Source organism: Euleptes europaea, chromosome 1 (genome assembly GCF_029931775.1).
Source record: "Euleptes europaea isolate rEulEur1 chromosome 1, rEulEur1.hap1, whole genome shotgun sequence".
NCBI lineage: Eukaryota > Metazoa > Chordata > Lepidosauria > Squamata > Sphaerodactylidae > Euleptes > Euleptes europaea.
The window spans coordinates 174,370,012-174,394,063 of NC_079312.1; the positions used below are offsets into that span (position 1 = coordinate 174,370,012).

At 47.9% G+C, this 24,052-nt stretch overlaps 1 protein-coding gene across 2 annotated transcripts in view; it reads left to right on the top strand.

The window, feature by feature from the left end:
• CDK16 (cyclin dependent kinase 16) overlaps window positions 1–24,052 on the top strand; it is a 77,985-nt gene that overhangs the window by 42,611 nt on the left and 11,322 nt on the right. The window contains exons 2-12 of one of the 2 annotated variants that reach the window (XM_056859168.1): window positions 5,353–5,492; window positions 9,572–9,712; window positions 11,704–11,837; window positions 13,802–13,927; window positions 14,064–14,120; window positions 15,348–15,462; window positions 17,307–17,401; window positions 18,520–18,582; window positions 19,967–20,090; window positions 21,466–21,586; window positions 22,963–23,060. In XM_056859168.1, coding sequence (XP_056715146.1) covers window positions 5,375–5,492; window positions 9,572–9,712; window positions 11,704–11,837; window positions 13,802–13,927; window positions 14,064–14,120; window positions 15,348–15,462; window positions 17,307–17,401; window positions 18,520–18,582; window positions 19,967–20,090; window positions 21,466–21,586; window positions 22,963–23,060 — 1,192 coding nt within the window. In that variant the 5' untranslated portion in view covers window positions 5,353–5,374. The remainder of the gene's footprint in view (window positions 1–5,352; window positions 5,493–9,571; window positions 9,713–11,703; window positions 11,838–13,801; window positions 13,928–14,063; window positions 14,121–15,347; window positions 15,463–17,306; window positions 17,402–18,519; window positions 18,583–19,966; window positions 20,091–21,465; window positions 21,587–22,962; window positions 23,061–24,052) is intronic. The other variant, XM_056859176.1, reaches the window with a different exon arrangement.

The following is a 24,052-nucleotide window of genomic DNA, read 5'->3' on the forward strand; positions in this document are numbered from 1 at the left end:
TTTTGTCGTGCCCACCGACTGTAATATGTCCAGCTCTGGCAACCTTTGGCGCCTCAGATCAGTGGGTTTTGAGCTTTCTGCCCCAAGGAACTCTTTCCTCATCTGCTTGTCGAACCAGGAACTCTGCCATGCCTGCTGTTTGTGTTGCAGAGGATTCCGGGAAATGTCGATGCGCGCAGCTCTCCATCCCCGGGGGGTTCTGGCCAGGCCGTGGGCTTCGCGCTCACTCCACACAAACGGAGAGCGTGCCCAAGAACATGCCCAGCCCTGACTTGCCGAGGGAGGACAGAGGCACCCTCTCGGCAAAGTGTGCCTGCTATTCCCGACATTCGCATTAAGAAACCCCCGATAACACCTCCAAGGAATTCCAGGGCTCTCTAGAGCAGTGGTTCCCAAAGTGGGCAGTACCACCCCCTGGGGGGGGGGCGGTGGGATTACCTAGGGGGGCACTAAGAGGCAAGGGGGCAGCAGGGGTCCCCTAGAGGCGGGCCCCTTCAACTGTGCTGTTCACTAATTTACAATAGATCAAGCTATGGCACCATGCTGGCAAATTTGGTGGAAACTCTCAGAATTTTCTTCCGGACTTTGAAGAGCTGCTACCACTGGATCAAGTTCACCGGTTTTGTTGAATAAATTTCAACTAAAAAGTTTCAATTGGATTTTGAATAGATGTGCAATTAATTGTTACTGTTTTGAAATTTTATTGTTATTATCTTCACGCGAAACCCTATTTTGAATAATGCTTTTTGTAGGATAGGGTAGGGGGTGCTGGGGTTGAATTTGTGGAGCCAAGGGGGCTGTGGCCCGGAAAGTTTGGAAACCACTGCTCTAGAGCATAGCTGGAAAGCCACTGTCTCGGAGGAAGGCAAAGAAAAATCCCTAAGGATAGGTTCTGTGTATGTGTGCAGGGGGGGGGGGTAACACATGATTGACGTGGCAGATTGAAAAGACAAGGGCGCACATATCGTTGGTACTGCTTCCTTGATCCCAATCTGTTCGTGTTCCTCCACATACGCACACGCTGTTGTTGGCTCTGCCTCTACAACACACAGTATGTGCTGCGTTTCCTGGTTATTCCTATCACCCAGTTCCTGAGGAGGAGGCAGTTGCCTGTGTTTGTATTACTGGGCAGTGCCCAAGAAGCGAATTCGCACTTCATTGTGGGGGTGCCCGTGCGGGTATTAATTAGCTCACCCTGTAAACTCACTTACCTTCCCTGCCTCTCTGGGCCTGCCTGCAGATGCAGAAAGGCTGTACATCCATCGGAGGAATCCCGTTGTCAGATACCTTGTGGTTAGCGGCAGCCAAAACGCACATGGGCCTTCCTCCCTTCTTTGGCCCGAGGTTTGCCAGCTCCAAGTTGGGAAAAGCCTGAAGATTTTTTTTTGGGGGGGGGACGTGGGGAGGGCAGGATTTGGAGAGGGGAAGAATCTCAGTGGGGTAGAACACCATAGAGCCCCCCCCTCCGAAGCAGCCGTTTTTTCCAGGGAAACAGATCCCTCTGGTCTGGAGATCAGTGGTCATTGTGGGAGATCTCCCACTTGGAGATTGGCAACCGTATTAGGAGCCCAACAGTAGCATGAGGAGGAAGAGTTGGTTTTTATATGCCATCTTTCTCTACCACTTAAGGAAGAATCAAACAAGCTTACAATCACCTTCCTCCCAACAGACACCCTGTGAGGTAGGTGAGGTTGAAAGAGCTCTAAGAGAGCTGTGACTAGCCCACGGTCACCCAGCTGGCTTTATGTGTAGGAGGGGGGGGGAAACCAACCCGTCTCACGAGATTAGCGTCCTCCGCTCCTGTGGAGGAGTGGGGAATCAAACCCGGTTCTCCGGATTAGAGTCTACCGCTCCAAACCACCACTCTTAACCACTACACCATGCTGGCTTTCCTTGCAACCCTACTGCTGGCTTCCAAAATTGCATCTTCTCACAACCACTCTCAGGGAGTGGATTCAGACAGGAACGCTGGATGGATTCAGATAAGAGGAAACCAAGTGGCGGCCCCTTTGAAAGCTTTCTTATGTGACACCTGGGAAGGCAATCGTCTTTGGCTGTCCGCCACGGTGTTTGACCTCACCTTTCCGAATCTGCTCAGAAATCTGGAGCATCTGTTGTGCAAGGCTTAAGAAGGAGAAGAAGAAGAGTTGGCTTTTATATGCCAATTTTCTCTACCACTTAAGGCAGAATCAAACCAGCTTACATTCACCTTCCCTTCCCCTCCCCACAACAGACACCCTGGGAGGTAGGTGGGGCTGAGAGCGCGTGACTGGCCCAAGGCTTCATGTGGAGGAGAGGGGAAACGAATCCAGTTGACCAGATTAGCCTCCGCCGCTCATGTGGAGGAGTGGGGGAATCAAACCCTCTTCTCCAGATCAGAGTCCACCACTCCAAACCACCACTCTTAACCACTACACCACGCTGGCTCTCTGGGCAGTTGGAGGATTTGTGTGCCCCAGTCTCCGAACTCTGACGCAGCTACCACGTGGCTCCAGAGTCTTTCCTAAAATCTCCTCGTAGGTCACCCACCCCCCTTCCACATACTTGCTGCCCATTATCCTTTTCCAAACAGCCATCCCTCCTATTTATTTGTGTAGACGTTTTTTTGCTACTTCTCCAGGAACCTACCCAAGGTGCCTTACAAAATTAAAGCAACAAAAGCAAAGCATTAAAAGGTACTAATTAAAACCCAGCCTTGAAAGCCCAGCCCAGCATAAAAGCGAAGGCCATAAAAACAGGCCAGTGACAGCGTAAAACAGCAGTTTGCAGGCTAAAATAGGGTTGCCCGCTCTGGGTTGGGAAATACCTGGATATTTTAGGGGGTGGCGCCTGGGGAGAGGGGTTTGGGGAGCAGAGGGGAGGGACCTCAGCAGGGTATAATTACATATTGTCTGCCCTCCAAAGCAGCCCTTTTATCCAGGAGAACCGATCTTGGTCGCCCGGAGATCATTTGTAATAGCGGGAGATCTCCAGGTGCCGCTTGGAGGTTGGCAGTCCTCAAAACCGTGCTAAAAGATCAACCCCTTAATTAAAAGCCTGGGCGAGCAGAAACGTTTTGGTCTGGCGCCTAAACGAAAGCAACATGGGCGCCAGGCAAACCTCATGGGGAAAGGTGGTCCATAAGGGAGGTGCCGCAACTGAAAAAGCCCCGTCATTGCTTGCCACTCCCGTTACGTCTAAAGGTGGGGGCAGTGAGAATGGGGCTTGTGAAGCAGATCTTAACTGGCAGGCTAGATGATACCTTCTCCCTGTGCTGTTTCTTCCTCATCTGGGCCCTCGGACGCCCTTCTAGGCCTTTCAGATTGCACGGTACCTGGGAGAGCTGACGGACAGCTCAGAGGCCGCGTTTGGTCCCAGAGATTTTTTTAGGTGGTTCTGGGGGGTCTTCTCAGACGAATTCAGAATTAAAATGTTGTGCTCGCGGCTTCACTTGTCGAAAAGTAGCATTAGGTCTGTGGGTATTTCATTGCGAAGCTGGTATTTGAGAGTATATTTAAGATCGCCCATTAGAACTCCCTCCCCATGACTACAAGCTCGCCGGTTCCAGGCCTGCAAAGCCTTTAACTGCTAGGTGATGCTAACTTTATTATTGAACTGGAGAGACGAGAAATCCATCCTGAAAAAATCAGCCAGGAAGCTAATAACTATGATGACAAAAACCTGTCATGGTTGTCACATTATAGTTGGGAAAAATAAGAAGGTCGATTGCATAACCAGTTTCTTAATGATCTGAGTAACACTTCCCCCTGTGCTGAAACATGTTATCTATAGCCTATCCTTCTTCCACAGAGTTCAGGTGAGTTTATGTGGTTCTCCGCCATTTTGTCCTCACAACGACCCTGCGAGGTACAAAGTGACTGGCCGACGGTCACCCACGGAGCATCATGGGAGGTAAAGGATTGGGGTCCCAGTTTGACACTCCGACCGTAGACCCCACCGGCTTATTTCCGATGAATACAGTCACTCTGAAGCCAATTCGAGAGAGGTTTTCAGTCCGGATTCATTCAGAGCATCAAAGATATTTCACCTGTTGAGCTTAGTAGAGCTTCTACTATGCTCTACTATGCTCTACTGTGCAAATATCTATGTAACAAGCAAGCTTATTTTTCTTAATATCATTACTGAAGAGTATTAGACACAGTAGTTATCTAATAGGATAAGAGAGACACAGAATAAATATATGTAATCTATATCAAATAATAAATACTAGAGGACTAAAAAATAGACGCGATAGCTGGGAGAAGTAATATGGATAGTTTAACAGTTTTAATATAGATATTCAAGACCCTATAGAAGAAAGTTTATACGTGGAAGGTTTCTTATTATCACATAAAGTAGATTTTAACATAATGTTTAGTCTTAAACGATATATAATAGTACATAAGGAGAAATATAGATAATATTATAACACGATGTTTTGGACAGGAAGGTAGTAGTAGGAATTGTCGGAATAGTTGGTCAATTTAGGAGAAATGCTATGCTGTGTTACGTTGTATGTTATGTAGTTAGGTTGTATTTTAAGATGTATGTTTCGTTTTACGTGTATGTTGAATATAAGTTTAAAATAAAAATTATAAAACAATTTCCCCCCCACCTGTATTAATGTGGCGCAGAACCGTTCAGGATTGTAAGTTGTCATATCTCTGGGGCCGCTTCCCCACCAGGGTGTTCTTTCTTCTACCATCCTCACCAAGGGCTACCTGAGACCTGGAAACTTCTGAGATTTGGATTTGTTTTGCTTTGTATTAGATTAGGATAGAATATTCTTTTAACTGTCGGTTTTTAATTTATATTATATAACTATTTATTGACTGTCTTATGTTGTAAGCTGCCCTGACCCCGGCTCTGCTGGGAAAAGGCGGGGTATAAATCGAATAAAACAGGGGTGTCAAACATACGGCCCGCGGGCCGGATCCGACCCCTTGAGAGCTCTTATCTGTCCACGAGCCAGTTGAGGCAGCCACCCCCCCTGCCCTGATCTGGGCTGGAGAGTCATGGCCCGACCCAATCAAGTGACATTTATGTCATATCTGGGCCTCGTAACAAATGAGTTTGACACCCCTGGAATTAAATAAGACACAAAAACAAACTCTGGAGCCCGGCCACAATCTAGCCAGGAAATTGTTTTCTTTAGTGCGTTGGCATAAATCTCTGTGTGGGTCTGCGCTTCGATTACTGACACTGATTTTCAAATCATTTTACTGGGGATTTTTTTTGGTGCTCCATGGCGATTCCTTTTGTAGGCTGGAGGGTTCAAAAATCTAATGTTTGATTGCCTTAGCCTGTATCAAGAGACAATTACCTGTATGTCTAATGTGCAGTAACCGTCTTTTTCTTTTGCTCCCGCGGCAGTGACGCTAGCAATTTCCCCACCATGGATCGAATGAAGAAGATCAAGAGGCAGCTGTCCATGACGCTGCGGGGGAGCAGGACAGTGGAGAAAAACCTCAACGAACCCATCAACATAGAGGAAAATAACAGCAGCGATAATGGTGAGTTCCGACGTTCTTGCGAACGGCGCAGGAGAGTGGGTGCAGACAAGGAGTGACTCTGAAGCTCCAACACGAGCAGGATTTTACCCCAGAGCGCGGCATCCAGTGAAGAATTTAGAATCCTTAGAATCCTTTGACCTGAAAAAGTTTAAAAACAACAGCAGTAACATTCTTCTAGGCCAGGGGTGTCAAACATAACCCCCCACAGGTCGAATCCGGCCCATGAGGCAGGCCCCCCCATCTCGATCTGGGCTGGCGAAGCACAATTCGGCCCGACCAAGTGACATTTATGTCATGTCTGGCCCTCGTAATAATTGAGTTTGACACCCCTGTTCTAGGCCTTAAGGTTGTGAAGTAAAATCCACACACACATTGAAGATGTATTGGTGTTTTGGCTTTGGGAGTGAGTATTTTGGTGGTTCGGTGAGGGGACTTCTTTGCTTAGCTCGGCATCTCCTGGGGTTTGCAGGTTTATTCTATTCTAATGGTACTTTTCCACAAAGGTCATTTAACCAAAAAAAACCCATGAAGTTCCAACTTGTTTTCTTTTTTTCTTTTAAAGATTGTGCTGAGCAACAAGTTTTGTAAAGTATGAATATGTTAGGCAATGGCTTTCCATTGCTTACCAATGCTCAGGGAACCACGACCCTACAGGGTCGCCATATGTTGGCTGAGACTTGACGGCACTTTCCACCACCAAATTGGAATGACTTTGCATCAGATTGCTTTCTGATTTCAGCATTCCCAAAGAAATGTGCACAACATGCCAGTTGTGTTGTTGCCCACTCACCTGTTTCAACTGAATTTAACTCTTTTCCATGAAGGTCACTTGGGTACCTAAGTTTCACTGTCACTCCCTTGCGTGACTTGCTAGCTGCCCATTAGACTGGGGGTGACAGTATCCCTTCCACCATCTGAGAGGACACATACAAATCAGAATTTTAGCTTTGGCTGCTAAGTCAGGTGAATTCATAACTTGATTTTAAATTTTGGATTATATGCATTTTTTTTATTTTATAATATATTCAAGCCTGAACTGACCCTAGAAACTAAAATGACTAAACTGAGGCTATTGTATTGTCGAAGGCTTTCACGGTCAGAGTTCATTGGTTCTCGTAGGTTATCCGGGCTGTGTAACCGTGGTCTTGGTATTTTCTTTCCTGACGTTTCGCCAGCAGCTGTGGCCGGCATCTTCAGAGGAGTAACACTGAACGACAGTGTCTCTCAGTGTCAAGTGTGTAGGAAGAGTAATATATAGTCAGAAAGGGGTTGGGTTTGAGCTGAATCATTGTCCTGCAAATTGTACTTTGGTCACATTATGAGAAGACAAGAGTCACTGGAAAAGACAGTCATGCTAGGAAAAGTTGAAGGCAGCAGGAAAAGAGGAAGACCCAACAAGAGATGGATTGACACTATGAAGGAAGCCACGGCCCTCAATCTGCAACATCTGAGCAAGGCTGTCAAAGATAGGACATTTTGGAGGACTATGATTCATAGGGTCGCCATGCGTCGGAAGCGACTTGATGGCACTGAACACACAGACAATAAATAATTAATACAAAAATATACAGAAAACAGCATAAAGGGGGAAAAACATAGATACAAAAAGAATACAAAATAAAAAAAATAGAATAACAGCCGGATAAGATAAATAACGCTGAGATTACTACTACCCGTAAAATTGATCTCAAGTGCTTAAACCAAGATATTTGGCAGCTGCCATCAGGATTATTATATGCATTGATGGTATATCTCCCCCCTCCCAGATACAAATCAAATCAAACTTACACACAATTTCTTATGCAATTCCAAGGGATAATTGCCTGAAAAACATGAATTACAACTTTGGCCCTATCAGGCTTACCTGATACTGAATTGGCAACAGCTTCCATTCATTGTTGTTCATTTTATGAAACAACGGCTCTTTAGAAGTGGAAAACTTTCTGCAGAACAATAAAGGTCTGGAAAATTTTTTTCCTGCCCCGCATCTCTGGGCACAAATGCTGCAGGTTGGCTATCTACGCTCCAGGAGCGAGATGAAGGTGTATCGGGGGAAAGAGAGATTCTCACATCTGTTTCAAAGGGGGAATGCCTGTAGGGGAAAGCTCTGAATGTTGCCTCGGGGCCATGCGGTTTTTTCCACAACGGGGTCACCTTCCCTGCACTCACTGGGAGCATCCCTGATAAACATGGGAGTTTTCTGTGCTTTTCTCTGGATCTGTCACCTTCCTTCTCTTCCACCCGCTCCAGTTCAAACCTCCGTTTTGGCCTGTAGTTCTGGACCAGAGGATTGTCCTTGGTCAGCCCTTCTGTGTCCCAAGGTGCCGGCTTGCCATCTTTCCATCAGGTTTCTTTTCCCGGTCTTCAAGCTGCGCATTAGTTGCTCTTCTAGACAGAGGGCAAACTTGACAGATGCTGCGGAAACCAGAGCGGGAGAAGGAAAGGGGTTGACAGCAGACGAGCTGAAGTGGAACAGAGGAAACGAGATTGCTTTCTGGATTGTTAAACCGCAGCGGGGTAGCTCACAGCCCTTCGCTGCGGCTCACCTCCTGTTGAAACGTACGCTTTGTCCATCAAATCGAGGAGCTGTAGCGCAACACGAATCCAAACGAGAATTTCTCAACCAGGAAAAACAACAACCCAGATCCTTCCAGTTATCCTGCAACTTGTGCAAACGACATGAAAGATACTGAGCCAGCCATCTCTCATGGGTAGGGTTGCCAGGTCCTGCTTCGCCACCGGCGGGAGGTTTTTGGGGCGGAGCCCGAGGAGAGCGGGGTTTGGGGAGGGGAGGGACTTCAATGCTGTAGAGTCCAATTGCCATAGCGGCCATTTTTCTCCAGGTGAAGTGATCTCTATCGGCTGGAGATCAGTTGTAGTAGCGGGAGATCTCCAGCTAGTACCTGGAGGCTGGCAACCCTACTGGTGGGAGATTTTCAAAGGACAGGAGGTTGAGGGGACCGGGTGGTTGAGATGGTTGTCAGTGGGGAATGCAGCGGGAGACGCACCGAGTGGAAAAAGCGATCCTGACCGCCGAAAAGCCCCCTGTCCTTTGCTATGGTCTGAACAGGCACCAAACAAAATGCTGCCATGACTCTTTGAATGATGATCTCTGCATCTTGAGGGCTAGAAACATGTTCCAGAATGAAAGCACTTCTGGGGTGGGGCCATGCAATAAGTACCGCTCCTGTCCCCCGTTGTCTTCATCCGAGTTCTAATGGCGGTTTCCCGCCCTTTGCTGGGGAGAGCCCCACTGTTGGGCAGGTTTGCTCTATCGTTGTTAATGCCCCTCCCCTCAGACTCACCGGGGACTTTGGGCAGGAAAGAAAGCCGGCCCTCTCAGGTAAGTCCTCCCCTCTCCTTTACGCTCCCTTCATGCCTCTTTGCTGAGGGCTCCCCTCTTAAGTTTGACTTCCATTCTGTTTTGATTTTTCAGTTTGCTTTTTTTCCTCCCTTCCTTCATCTTTCTTTCTCTTTTTTTTCTCCTTCTTCCCTGTTCTTTTTTTGTTTCCTCCTTCCTTGCACCGTGGCGGTGGCGACCCTTGCCCCCGCTCATGTCATGGCCGATCCTTCCCCTTTTGTATATCTGACTTTGGTTTGTGTGCTTTTTCCACCCCCCCTTTCCTTTCCCTTGTGTGCTTTTTTCCCTATGGCCTGCGCATGTCCATGTGTTTTCCCCCCCTTCCTTTCGGTGTGCGCATGGGATTTCCATTCCTCTTCATGCATCCCTTTCCCTCCCTTCTCCTCCTTCGTTCCTGGATCCGTCTTTCCCCGATCTGCTGGATGGGTGGGTGTTTTCCTCTTGGTTCTCCACGTCTCCTCCCCTTGGCCTCTCCATCCCCGTTGCTTCTGTCTCTCACTGGTGTTTTTAATCCCTATCACAACCCTTCTGCCCTTGCTGATTTGCCGTTCTCCGCCTGCCCTCACACCATGTGCCCCACCTGCTTGTCTCGGTCAACGCCCCTTGGTCCCGGCACCCTTCATATCCCATCGTCTCTCACCATCCAACCCCCTGTGTGTCCGTCTACCCATTTGTCCACCCATGAGCTCCCCTCTTCCCCTCTCCCTTTCCCCCCCAGGCCCCACAGTGAAGAGCGTGCGCCCCGGCACCTCCCGCAGCGTTCACGCCTTCCTGCACCAATACGCAGGCACCTTCCGCAGGCCTCGCCTGGCCATCAGCCGCAGTCTGAGCACTCACCTGAACCGCACCGCCCGACTAGGTGATTATTGCACCTCCCACCTTGCCCGCAAAGGCTCCCTGTGGTGGGTAGGGGCTCTGCCAATCCCTGCTGGCCTAAAAGAAGACGTTTCAGAGTCCCGGCTGACTGGCACACAGTTAGGCCTCTAAGTCACCGAGCTGGGCTGCCTCAGAGCTGGCAGTCCCTTGACTGAGGAGACCGGGTAGGCCAGAGTGTTGAATTTCTGTTCCTGGCATCAGAAGGAGTGTGGTAAGGGTCCTGATGACATCTGGGTCTCAGTCCCAGTAAACCTGGGGTCGTTTATGCATGGGAGTTTTTCTTGAGGCTTGTCGCTTGCTGGACCCGCACTTTCCCATTGGGAATCTATGCACCAGCAATCTCCAAGCTCAAATCAGGAAGCATTGGAGTCCTTGCCCTTTGACACAATGCTTTGTAATTGGCTTAGTGCTTACTGTGAGAGAACTACCCCCCACACACGTGGAAACCCAATTGCTGTGCTAAAAACACATTTTGAAAAACGGGGCTCTCTAAAAGGAATGGGAGGGAAACCCAAGCCCCGTTTCTAAAATCCTTTCTTCTGCTCAAGAAGGACTCCGAGGAAGCAGGAAGCACTTGAATCCCCGTCCCTTGAAACACTGTTTTGTAATTGGCGGTAGTGTTTTCTGTGAGAGAAATGTCACTCCCCCAAGCTTCCATGTCTTGCACTTTGCCTTATGTATGGGGATTTCACCTGGGCTGAGCTCAGGGGAGAAAGAAGAATTGGGTGAATAGAGGAACGGGAAAGTCCCTGGATTTGTGAGGGCTGGGCACGAGGTTCTCTCTAATGGACAGAAAACTCATTCATAATTCCAAGGAACAACTGACCAGGGGTGAATGTGAGTGAAAGTACCCATGCATAAACGACCTTGGCTTCAGGTATTAACTTGGTGTCAACATGGGACTTAAGACCTGTGTCTTAATAGTGTGTCAGTCGTGGTTTGGGCTGATCAGATGTGCGTCAGTTTCATAAGTATCTCATGTACTTTTAGATGAAGCTTGTGTCTCAGGGGTGAGCTTGATATGAAATCGGCATGCTGACTCTTCAAAATAAGGTTGAAATAGATATCAAGGCTCATGGGTTATAACAGGGATCTCCAACATGGAGATAGAATGGACCGTACCACTTCATACTACAGCTAGCGTAGACTATACCACTTTTTAACACTCTCATGTTCTTTAAAAAAACCTCCCTGTAGAAAACTAGCTCCTCAAGGTAAAATGTTCAGCCCTCTGCGTGTTTATTTTTATTACTTTTTAAAATTTACATTCTACTTTTTAATTTTTTTAAAAATTTACTTTCTCTCTAACGGGGGACTTAAAGTGATTTATTGCCTTGTTCTCCCCTCTGCCATTGTATCATCACAACAACCACCCTGCGAGGAAGGCTAGGCTGTGAGATTGCGACGGAGTCAAGGTCACCTGGCCGGCTTCCATGGCAGAGCAGGGACTCGACCCCAGTTGTCCTAGTCTGACACTCCACCCACTATGCATGCTAGCATTGATGGTTTTTGATTTGTAGGGAACGTTTAACCTAGAACAGCAGTTCTCAAACTGTGCTCCGCGAAACATCTCCTAATGCTCCTCGAGGAGACTTGAAAGAAAAATACGACTGTCATTCAGTTTAGTCTATAGATGCTAGGTGAAAATTCGTGCTCCGTGACGAATTTTTCTCCTGAAAACTTTTCCATGACTCAAAAGGTTTGGGAATTTATGACCTAGAAGATCATTCAGAAGCACGATCCTGCTCGCTCGTAGAGTGAAGCGGTCCTGTCCATTTGTTCTGCCGGGGGGTAGATCAGCCCTTATTTCTGTCTGTGGGAGGGCAAGTTACACAACCGTTTCAAACCCAATCCAAAGGTTTGTTGCTTCCTAAAGTCCAGCTTTGTGGAATGTTAAAAGGACTCAGACGAGGGAGAAGAGGCTGCTAACTTGCCCTGCCCCTGGGGATCTGCCCCTCTCTCTCCTTGGCACAGAAATCGTCCACGAGGACCTCAAGATGGGCTCAGATGGCGAGAGCGACCAAGCGTCAGGGACGTCGTCAGACGAGGTGCAGTCTCCAGTCCGGGTGCGCATGAGGAACAACCCAGCGCGCAAGATTTCCACTGAGGTGCAAAGCATTAGAGGTGGTGGGGGAAAGCTTGGAGGGTGGTCTCCATTGAAAGGTCTCTCTACCGGGGCGTGGGATCATGAGGTACAGATAGCTGTGTTCCCAGTGTACCCCTTCTTCCTGCTCCTCCTCGTACAAAAAAAAAACAAAAAACAAAAAACTTCCATTGTGAGGCATTCTTATGATTCTTCAAACTCATGTTTTGCTTATTTGTTTATTCTAGTGATAATTTAATATGTAGGCTTCAGAACTGGGTGTGTACCATGGTTCTAAAACTACAAAACCTATGATGCATTACAACATCCGGTCACAGTATGGTTTAAAACATAATTGTGAGTTACTGGTTAAAGGCAAAGACATTTTAAAAAGATTGACGACACTACCCCCTTCCTTCCTTCAGATCTGGTTGAATTCATATTGGCAACTGTGGTCAGGAAAGGGCAATGGGAAAGGAATTTTTTAAAAGATGAAATCCTTTTGCTAGGTTTTGCACATCTCTCTAGTTTTAGCATTAGAGATAGCGTTCCACTTGCCCTTTCCCTACAGATGGCTTCTAACACACCAGAAGGCCCCACTCTTCAGGCTAGCCTCTTAAGATCAAACACAATCTGAAGAAATTCAGGCTCCTCTGGTGTGGCATTGACTGTCTTGGGTTGTTTGCAATGTCAGCTTTCCCCATAAAGCCACATGTTCAGCAAAGATTGTAGAAACATTGGCGCTCAAGCGGAAATCTGGCAGGGTGGCACGTTTGAGCGGCTGTGGGGGGGGGGAACGCACATGGAGATGGGGCTGGATGCCGAGAGCTTGAGAACATTGTGGGAGTAGACGGCTTATTTTGTTTAATTAGTCAGTAAATCAATATACCCACCTTTCCATCGGGTTGGTACTCTCAGGGTGGGTCCCAATACAAACTCGAGCGCCGTCTTGAAAACCAACCCTATATTAAAAGCAGGAAAGACAGTAACGTCACAGCAAACTGGTGTGGTGGAGTCTGAATCAGCACGATGAGGCCAACACATCTGAATATGTTTCAGATTCCCCGGGAATAAAAATATCTTTACTGCTGTTATTTTAAAAAACAAGAACAGAGGTTTATCTGGCAAAGTTCTTTCAGGTAAGAATAAGAATAGCACTTCTCCTTGCGACAGCCAACCTTGGCTTAGAATCATAGCGTTGGAAGAGTTCACCAGGGTCATCTAGTCCAACCCCCTGCACAATGCAGGAAATTCACAAGTACCACCCCCCCACACACACCCAGTGACCCCTACTCCATGCCCAGAAGATGGCCAAGATGCCGTCCCTCTCATCATCTGCCGAAGGTCACAGAATCAGCATTGCTGGCAGATGGTCATCTAGCCTCTGCTTAAAAACCTCCAAGGAAGGAGAGCTCACCACCTCCCAAGGAAGCCTGTTCCACTGAGGAACCGCTCTAACTGTCAGAAAGTTCTTCCTAATGTCTAGACGGAAACTCTTTTGATTTAATTTCAACCTGTTGGTTCTGGTCCGACCTTCTGAAGCAACAGAAAACAACTCCGCACCATCCTCTATATCAAAGCGTCTTAAACTGTGGGTCGCGACCCCATATGGGGCCAAGTAACTGAATGTGGGGGTTGCAAAAAATTTGGCAACGGTAAATGGTAAAACTATATGTATACCAAAGAATTGTTTTAAAATAAATTTCTTTCTGATTTATTATCAGTAAATGTTTGATTTGTATACCTATTTTACCTACCTATATACGAGTAAAAATTTCTCGGGCAAAAAGGGGTCACAAGTGGAAAAAGTTGAAGAAGCCCTGCTCTATTTGACAGCCCTTCAAGTACTTGCTTCAGAAGGCAGCAGGGCCATTTAGCAGTGCTGTGGGTGTCCTCTGAGATGCAGGCGGTGGGAATGCTTCCCTGAGGATATCCAGGCCCTGGTTCCTCCGCTGGCACCAAAACCCGGTTTCTTTCTCCTCCACCCAGGACATTAACAAGCGCCTGTCGCTCCCGGCCGACATCCGCCTGCCCGAAGGCTACTTGGAGAAGCTGACTCTCAACAGTCCCCTCTTCGACAAGCCCCTCAGCCGGCGGTTACGGAGAGTCTCACTGGTGAGTGCTGGCCCTGCTCTCCCTCATGACCTTCCATTGCTCCTGTCGCACCCCTCGCCGGAGCCAGAGCATCTGGCTTTCCACGGCACCCCCTAGCCTGTCACACCCCTGTGTTTCTCTCTGCTTTCTCATGCAGTCGGAGATCGGTTTCGGGAAACTGGAGACGTACGTCAAGTTGGATAAGCTGGGAGAGGTGAGTCTGTGACTGTCTTTGTGGAGACTGGCGGGGGGAGGGGCGTTCCTTTTCCAGGGCTGGACCGTTAATGCTCTGATCCGAGGCTCTATGTTCACCCAGGTCTCTTGTACCCTCAGAGCCAGTGTGGTGTAGTGGTTAAGAGCGGTGGTTTGGAGTGGCAGACTCTGATCTGGAGAACCGGGCTCGATTCCCCACTCCTCCACATGAACGGCGGACACTAATCTGGTGAACTGGATTTGTTTCCCCACTCCTACACATGCAGCCAATTGGATGACCTTGGACTAGTCACACTCTCAGCCTCACCTACCTCACAGGGTGTCTGTTGTGGGGATGGGAAGGTGATTGTAAGCCGGTTTGATTTTTCCTTAAGTGGTAGAGAAAGTCAGCATATGAAAGCCAACTCCTACTCCTCCTCTTCTTCTCCTTCTCCTCCTTCTCCTCCTCCTTCTTCTCCTTCTCCTTCTCCTTCTCCTCCTCCTCCTCAGTTCTGTGTCTGTAAAATGGACCTAATTACCTGCTGCAGCTACTGAGAGGGTGCATGAAGGCAGGGAGGGGTGTGGACAGCACTGAGGTTCTAAAGCCATAAATCATGCAGATCAGGGCAGCCTGAGGGCGAGAGATTCAGAACAGATAAAAGGAAGTATTTCTTCATACAACTCATTGTTCAATTGTGGAACTCCCTGCCCCAGGATGTGGTGATGGCTGCCAACTTGGAAGGCTTCAAGAGGGGAGAGGACATATTCATGGAAGAGAGGGCTATCCATGGCTATTTGTAAAAATGGATGCTAGTCATGATGCATCCCTATTCTCTCCAGGATCAGAGGAGCATGCCTATTATCTTAGGTGCTGTGGAACACAAGCAGGACAATGCTGCCACAGTTGTCTTGTTTGTGGGCTTCCTAGAGGCACCTGGTTGGCCGCTGTGTGAACAGATTGCTGGACTTAATGGGCCTTAGTCTGATCCAGCACAGCTTTTCTTATGTTCCTATGGAGGATGGCTACTAGTCCAAATGGATACTAGTCATGATGCATACCTAATCTCTCCAGGATCAGAAGAGCATGTCTATTATATTAGATGCTTTGAAACACAGGCAGGATAATGCTGCTGCAGTCGTCTTGCTTGTGGGCTTGCTAGGGGATGGATGCAAAAACTTGCAAGTCAGAGGGAGGCTAGGCGGCTGGGTGACCTGGGCCAGGCTCCTAACTGTGTCCTCCTCGCCACAGGGGACGTATGCTACCGTCTACAAGGGAAAGAGTAAACTCACGGACAACCTGGTGGCCCTGAAGGAGATCCGCCTTGAGCACGAGGAGGGGGCACCTTGCACAGCCATCCGGGAAGGTGAGTAGAGGTCTCTTGCCATCAAGAGCTTTTTTAAAGCCAAAGGGAAATGTTCCTCATCACATTGCGCATCATGGAAGACCTGTTGAACTTGTCGCCAGGGGATGTTGTGATAGCTTTTTAAAAAGGCTGCTTGAGATGGCTCGGGCTGCCAAATCATTCATTGCCGGAGACAACACTATGTATGCAAGTGTGTTGAAATTAGGAATATGCACACATCTTGGAAGTAGTAGCTAGTGACTGATTTATAATATATCATTCTCTGAGTTAGGAAGAATTTTCTAGCAGTTAGAGCAGTTCCTCAGTGGAACAGGCTTCCTCGGGAAGTGGTGAGCTCTCCTTCCCTGGAGGTTTTTTTAAGAGGAGGTTAGATGGCCATCTGTCAGCAATGCTGACTCTATGACCTTAAGCAGATAATGAGAGGGAGGGCATCTTGACCATTTTGTGGGCATGGAGTAGGGGTCACTGGGGTGTGTGGTGGGGAGGTAGTTGTGAATTCCCTGCATTGTGCAGGGGGTTGGACTAGATGACCCTGGTGGTCCCAACTCTATGATTCTATGAATAAAACTAACTTTAATGGGGAAGCCCACATGTGCCTAGATCACTGTGTGATTCCTCTAGAATAGATGACACATTCCCTTGCGCTGGCAACCGCATTCCCGGGAGCTGAGACGCAGATTTTTCCTGAACGAAAAGTGGAAGCACGCTTTCCTTTTATCCCTAGAAAGAAGTGAGTCATTGTTCAGAGCATACCCTGTGACCGGAAGGAGGCAAGCCCAGAGCAGTGACTCACACAGAGTCACAATGGGCGGTGTCTTCTGAAGTTGAACAATTCTTCCTCCCCGCCCCCAAAGATTTTTATAGTTTCCAAATAGGATAGTAAACATAACAAACAAACTCCATGTAACCCTTATTCCATATCCTCTTCCCCAACGTAGCCCACAAGCAAAAGAAGAAAGTACTCATAAGAGAAAAGGAAAGAGAAGAAAAAAAGAAAGAAAAAAACTCCATGCATAGGCAGCTAAGCGTAGAGAGGAATAATTTTTAAAAAGAGGGTGGGAATGATGGTGGGGGGAGGGGAGAGGCAGCAATATGAATTCAGCTAAAATGGGAATGGAGAAGCTGCGCTAAGGAGTTATGATCCCAATGCCAGGAGTCAACATCAGGGGGAAGTCCTTGGCCTCTATGCCCTGTTCTAGGCCCTTTAGAATAACTGGTTGGCCACTGTGCAAGACAAGATGCTGGACTAAATGGGCCATTGGTCTGATCCAGCAGGGCTGTTCCGGCATACAAGAAGTCTTGCAGGTGAAGGTCTCAGGAGCTTCTCCCATCCGCTGCAAGCAATTCTCTCCCTTCTACAAAGATCCAACAGCTCTGCGTTAAGAGCTGTCGCCCCCAAGACAGACGTGTGTCAGAATGGCCGGTTCCTAGCAGAGTTTGCAGCAGGCCAGGCTGGAACAGCAACTCATGCAGAGGGGCAGTGGGCACCCTTCTCTCAGAGTGGCTGCTTTGGACTCGCAAATAGGGTTGCCAACGGGCCTGGAGGAAAACATCCTCCCTGTTGTAATAGAGGTGTAATAGGATGACCTTTTTCTCCATGCTGGGAAAAGTTTCACTGGCCTGTTTCCACATACTAAACATGCATTAAAGGCACTGGACATATTTCTGCCGATGTGTTGGCTGCTCTGCTCATTGCAGCCATTAATGAATTAATTTATGCGTCAATGCATATCCTCCGTTTCTAGCAGACATTTTTGGAAATTACTACATTCCACTGCTGGATGTGATTCTCTGGCAAATCTCACCATGTCTCTCTCTCTCTCTCTCTCCCCCCCCTCTTTCAGTTTCACTTCTAAAAGATCTCAAACACGCCAACATAGTGACTCTGCATGACATCATCCATACAGAGAAATCCCTCACGCTTGTCTTCGAGTATTTAGTGAGTATACGGGTGGGGGAAACAGTGCATGTAAGGTGTGTATCGCTTAAGAGCCGAAACTCTTCCAATCAGGTTCCAGGAAAGTGCAGAAAATTGATCTCACACAAACCCCAAATGTGCATAGCTATTAAGTTTGTGCGAACAATGATTATATTTGCTGTACAAACTGACCTGGATGGGCCAGGCCAGCCTAACCTTATCAGATGTTGGAAGCTAAGCAGGGTCGGTCCTGGTTAATACTTGGATGGGAGACCACCAAGGAAGTCCAGGGTTGCAATGCCAAAGCAGGCAATGGCAAATCACCTCTGTTCATCTCATGCCATGAACAGAGGTGTTTTTTTCCATTTGTGCAAGATGTTGTGCAGGCAATTTCCGAGCACTATAACATACAGGAAGCAGAGCGCTAGGTGTTGTGGGAGATCTTGCTTGAGCAGAACCGTGCTAAAGCCGTTTACTTTTCTGCTTGTGTGGCACTGGATCCAAGCCTATGAATCCTAAAATTGCTGCCCGTGGAAGGAGGGGTTGCCAGAACTCTTTGGAGCCCCTTGTACCCGTCTGTGGACTCTAATTTAGAGAACCCGGTTTGATTCCCCTCTCCTCCATATGAGCGGCACACTCTAATCTGGAGAACCAGGTTTGATTCCCCACTCCTCCACATGAGTGGCGGACTCTAATCTGCAGAACTGGGTTTGATTCCCCACTCCTCTACATGAAGCCAGCCAGGTGACCTTGGGCCAGTCACAGTTCTCTCTGAACTATCTCAGCCCCACCTACCTCTCAGGGTGCCTGTTGTGGGGAGGGGAAGGGAAGGCGATTGTAAGCCGGTTTGAGACTCATTAAAAGGTAGAGAAAGTCAGCATATAAAAACCAACTTCTTCTCTCCCTCAACTGGGCCACTACAATGCAATTTCCCCCACCCAGGGATGAATGACGCCCACAGACGTTATCGAGAACACCAGTACACTTGTTTTAAAAGTCTTACCGAGTTCAGTAAGACTTCCTGTTGGGGAACTGTGTAACAGGATTGCAGGCTTAATTCGATAAATAAAAGCCATGTCTGATTTTTATAGCCTAGAGAGAAAAGCCCTCCATCTCTCATCTTCCTTCCTTCTCTGCAGGATAAAGACCTGAAACAGTACTTAGATGATTGTGGCAATGTCATAAATATGCACAATGTGAAGGTAAGCTTTGTCCCCTCTCTTTCTCCGTAGATAATCTGGCAGTGTTTGGGGGGTGGGGTGCGACTTGGTGGTGTAGTCATTAAGAGCGGTGGTTTGGAGCGGTGGGCTCTAATCTGCAGAACCAGGTTGGATTCCCCACTCCTCCACACGAGCGGTGGAAGCTAATCTGGCGAACCGGGTTAGTTTCCCCACTCCTCCACATGAAGCCAGCTGGGTGACCTTGGGCCAGTCACACTCTCTCAGCCCCACCTACCTCACAAGGGTATCTGTTGTGGGGAGGGGAAGGGAAGGTGATTTTAAGCCGGTTTGAGTCTCCCTTAAGTGGTAGAGAAAGTCGGCATATAAAAACCAACTCTTCTTCTTCTAAAAGGATGCTCAACCCAGGGCTAGCCCGTGGAGGTAGGCTGGCTTTGGAGAAACGCCCTCCACCCAAGAATTCTAACACAGTTCTGCAGGGCCAGTAAGGCTGAGATGTTCCGCGAGGCCTATGGTTGAAGGCAGCAATGGTTTTCCATCATGTCTGGCCTCCCCCCTCCCCTTCTTTCTTCTTTCCATTTGATTTTTAGGGGACTCGGATTGCTTCTCTGTGGCTGGCTCTCGGTTCTTGGGGGCAGACACTGAGCGCCTGCTGTTTTAGATTTTGAATTAGTATTTTAACAGGATTAAATTCTCGCAATTTTATTGTATGCATTATTGTTTTAATTGATGTAACCCGTTCTGGGCCCGGCCTTGGCTGGGGATGGAGGGCGGCTAGAAGTCCAAATATAAACCAATAAATAAAATTCACCCAAGTATTTCCATCACTGTCCAAGCTCCCTTCATCAGATCTGAGGAAGGCATAAATGGTACAAACCTAGATACATTTCTTCATTGGTGTTGGAGGAGAGTGTTACGGATACCGTGGACTGCCAAAAAACAACAACAACTCAGTGGGTAATAGATCAAATCAAGCCTGAACTGGCCCTAGAAGCCAAAATGACTAAACTGAGGCTGTCGTACTTTGGTCCCATCACGAGAAGACAAGAGTCACTGGAAAAGACAATCATGCTCGGAAAAGTTGAAGACAGAAGGAAAAGAGGAAGACCCGACAAGAGATGGATTGACTCTATAAAGGAAGCCATGGCCCTCAGTTTGCAAGACCTGAGCAAGGCTGTTAAGGATAGGACATTTCGGAGGACACTGATTCATAGGGTCGCCATCACACACACACACACACCAACAAATGCTTTGCTGTTTCCTAGTTTGTGGGCTGCGTCTCTTCCGAAAGAGGGCTCAGAACTGCATCATAAACCCAGCCGTGATTGTAGGGTTCTGGGAAGGGGGTCAACGTCAGTTGTTCCAAAGGAAAAAACGAATCAACAAGGCTTTGTTTTTTTCCTTCCAGCTATTCCTCTTCCAGCTGCTGCGTGGCCTTGCCTATTGCCACCATCAGAAGGTGCTGCATCGAGACCTCAAACCCCAGAACCTGCTTATCAATGAAAGAGGGGAGCTCAAACTAGCAGACTTTGGTGAGTTAAAAAACAAACCTTTCTTTCTGAAAGGGTTGAAATTAAATCAAAAGAGTTTCCGTCTAATCATCAGGAAGGACTTTCTAACAGTTCGAGCGGTTCCTCAGTGGAACAGGCTTCCTCGGGAGGTGGTGGGATCTCCTTTCCTGGAGGTTTTTAGGCAGAGGCTAGATGGCCATCTGTCAGCAGTGCTGATTCTGTGACCTTCGGCAGATGATGAGAGGGAGGGCAGGAAGGTTTGCATCAGCGTTTGGCTCTCGTGGCCCTTTCTTGCATGCCCAGGGTGGTGCCCATCGCCACTTTGGAGTCAGGAAGCAATTTTCCTCCAGGCCAGATTGGCCTGGGATCCTGGAAGGGTTTTTTGGTTGTGTTTTTTTTGGCCATCTTCTGAGCATGGAGTAGGGGGTCACTGGGTGTGTGTGTGGGGGGAGGTCATTGTGAATTTCCTGCATTGTGCGGGGGGTTGGACTAGATGACCCCGGAGGTCCCTTCCAACTCTATGATTCTGTGTTAGAGAGTATCCCCCATGCAGGGGTCTTTAACAGTTAGCTCATGGGCTACTGGTAGCTTTCCAGTGGCTTCAGAGTAGTCTATGCATCCTCTAGAAGACTCTACAAAAGTCGGCAAAAATATCTCCTCGAGACTTTTTCTTTTTTTAAAAACCTTTGATTTCATAGGAGTTTTCTCCATGCACCTTAACTGATTGCTTCCTTTCGGGCACTCTTCCTTGTCCATTGCCTATTTTGGAGGACTGAACAAAACTTGGAAATATGTCCAAGGAAGAAGGGTATCTTGGGATGCAGGTTGAGTATCCCGGTTGAGTATCCCGGACTGCTTGGGACCAGAAGTGGTCCGTATTTTGGATCTTTCCATATTTTTGAATAATTTGGAATTTTTGCTTATGCATAGTGAGATATCTTGGGGATAGGACCCAAATTTATTTATGTTTTATATACACACTATACACATAGCCTGAATGTAATTTTGAACACTGTTTTTAATACTTTTGTGTACATTGAACCATCAGAAAACAAAGGTGTAACTGTCTCACCAGAATATCTGTATCAGCTGTCAAACAAGAGCAATAACAAACAATAAACAAACTAACAATGGCAGGCTTTCAGTCTCCACCTACGATGCAGTGTACACTGTATTTTATTTTTTTAGGCAAGAGGAAACATTGAAAGCCGGCAAGCACGGATCTGCCAGCATGCCGGCTCAAAGGGTCCGGTTTTCTGATTAGTCTGGATATGGGATGTCTGGATAAGGGATCCTCTACCTGTATTTTCTGTTACTCAGAAGTAGCTCTCATTAAAGAAGAGGTCGGCAACCTCTGTCCTAATGTGTATAGATAAGTTTTTTAAAATTCTCCTAGGGCTGGCCCGGGCAAAATCCATTCCCACCAAGACCTACTCCAATGAAGTGGTGACGCTTTGGTACCGACCCCCTGACATTCTGTTGGGCTCGACGGAATATTCCACGCAGATCGACATGTGGTAAGCATTCTGCACAGCCCTCTGGAGGCTAGGCTCATAGCCACAAATTTTATGGTGGTGCGGCCTATTGTTACCATGGGGGGTGGCGCAGGATGGAACATCTTAAGAACATAAGAAAGGCCCTGCTGGATCAGACCCAGGCCCATCAATTCCAGCAGTCTGTTCACACAGGGGCCAACCAGGTGGCTCTAGGAAGCCCACAAACAAGATGACTGCAGCAGCATTATCCTGCCTGTGTTCCAATGCACCTAATATAATGGGCATGCTCCTCTGATACAGTAGAGAATAGGTATGCATCGTGACTAGTATTCATTTTGACTAGTGGTCATGGCAGCAGAGGATAGGGCTTGCAATAATGGGTTTAAATTGCTGGTGGAAAGATACTGGCTGGATATTGGGGGAAATTACACTAAGAGTTGTTCAACAGTGGAATCGGCTACCTAGGGAGGTGGCGAGCTCCCCCTCACTGGCGGTCTTTAAGCAGAGGCTGGACAAACACTTGTCAGAGATGCTCTAGGCTGATCCTGCATTAAGCAGGGGGTTGGACTAGATGACCTGTATGGCCCCTTCCAACTCTTATGATTCTATGATTGTATGCTTCCTAAAATGCGGCACATCTTCACAAATAATTGCTCACACTCTTCTATAGTAGGCAGGGTTGCAAACAGTTGGAATGAAAAAAGATGAACGCTTAGTGCCAAGGTGAATCCAAAGCTGAATTCTGTAACCCATACATGAATTAAGTTCATTTTCATCTCCTTTTGCGTAATACCGTTTTGCTCGTCACGAGTGCTACATCTAGCTACATGGAGTATTCACGTGCTACCCACTGACCACTGGGTTTGTGTGATAGATTCAAACTGGTGGACTCCTTGGTACACATCCTTTTGCACTGCCCTTACGTTTACCAACTTAGGCTAAAATGGATTATACCATGCTTTCCGAAACGGTCCATGTTTTCTCGAGCAACTTTGGAGCAAAAGGTTCAGTTCCTCTTAGGGGACTGACCCTCAGCGTACTTCTTTTGTCACTCGTTTTTGGGAGGCTGTGGAGAAGAATTGAAAGGAGGTGTTTTTAGAGATGGGTCTTGTTTATGTTTTATGGTTTTATTGTTCAAGACCTCTGTAAGAACGGGGAAAGGGAGAGAGAGAGAGAGAGAGAGAGAGAGAGAGAGAGAGAGAGAGAGAGAGAGAGAGAGAGAGAGAGAGAGAGAGAGAGAGAGAGAGATTTGAATCACAGAGGCTGGCTTTTCTCAGTGCAGGACTTTCAGTTCTCCGGGCCCAGAGTTAGGCTTCCATTTTGAAACAAGCGTTTACAGGGCAGGTCCTAACACATCCTCCTCATAGCCCCTGACGCCTGTCTTTCTCTCCCCGTAGGGGCGTGGGCTGCATATTCTACGAGATGTCCACAGGACGGCCGCTTTTCCCAGGTTCCACCGTTGAGGAGCAGCTGCACTTCATTTTTCGGATATTGGGTATGGGCCTCATGAGGTCTGACAGGGCCGCATTGCTGATTATGCATTGGGGAGGAGAATCAAACCGGTTTACAATCCCCTTCCCCTCCCCACAACAGACACCCTGTGAGGTAGGTGGGCTGAGAGTGTGTGACTGGCCCAAGGTCACCCAGCTGGCTTCATGTTTAAGAGCGCAGAAACAAATCCAGTTCGCCAGATTAGCCTCCGCCGCTCATGTGGAGGAGTGGGGAATCAAACCCGGCTCTCCAGATCAGACTCTGCCACTCCAAACCACTGCTCTTAACCACTACATCGCGCTGGCTCCTGTCAAAATAATGGGATTCCTGTCGAAATAATGTTTTTGAGGACCAAATGGTGACTTCATCACCTCAGCTAGCTCTTGAGTGCACACTCTTGAGTGCACACTCAAATGTTGGGGAGGGCATTTCGGGGGGGGGGAGAATGGGCAGGTGAGAGGGATGTGTTCGGGTGCCACACCCTTCAAAGACCCATTGAGCCTCCCCTGTAAACGCCCTTCAGGCAATTTTGAATCTCCTCTCCCAAGCTGCTCTCAAAAACCTGAAGAAAGCTATGACATCTGCTGCTACTGCAGGGGCATGTTTTACCACCTCCCCCCATCCACCTCCCCCATGTAGATGCAGCCCTGGCCATCTTGTAATTTCTTTTTGCAAAAGAGCAGTGGACTCTGATCTGGAGAACCGGGTTTGATTCCCCACTCCTCCACATGAGCGGCGGAAGCTAATCTGGTGAACTGGATTTGTTTCCCCACTCCTACGCACGAAGCCAGCTGGGTGACCTTGGCCAAGTCACAGCTCTCTCCGCCTCACCTACCTCACCTGGTGTCTGTTGTGGGGAGGGGAAGGGAAGGTGATTGCAAGCCGGTTTCATTCTTCCTCAAGTGGTAGAGAAAGTTGGCATATAAAACCAACTCTCCTTCTTGTAAACTTTGCTTATCACATCAAGCCTGAACTGTCCCTAGAAGCTACAATGAC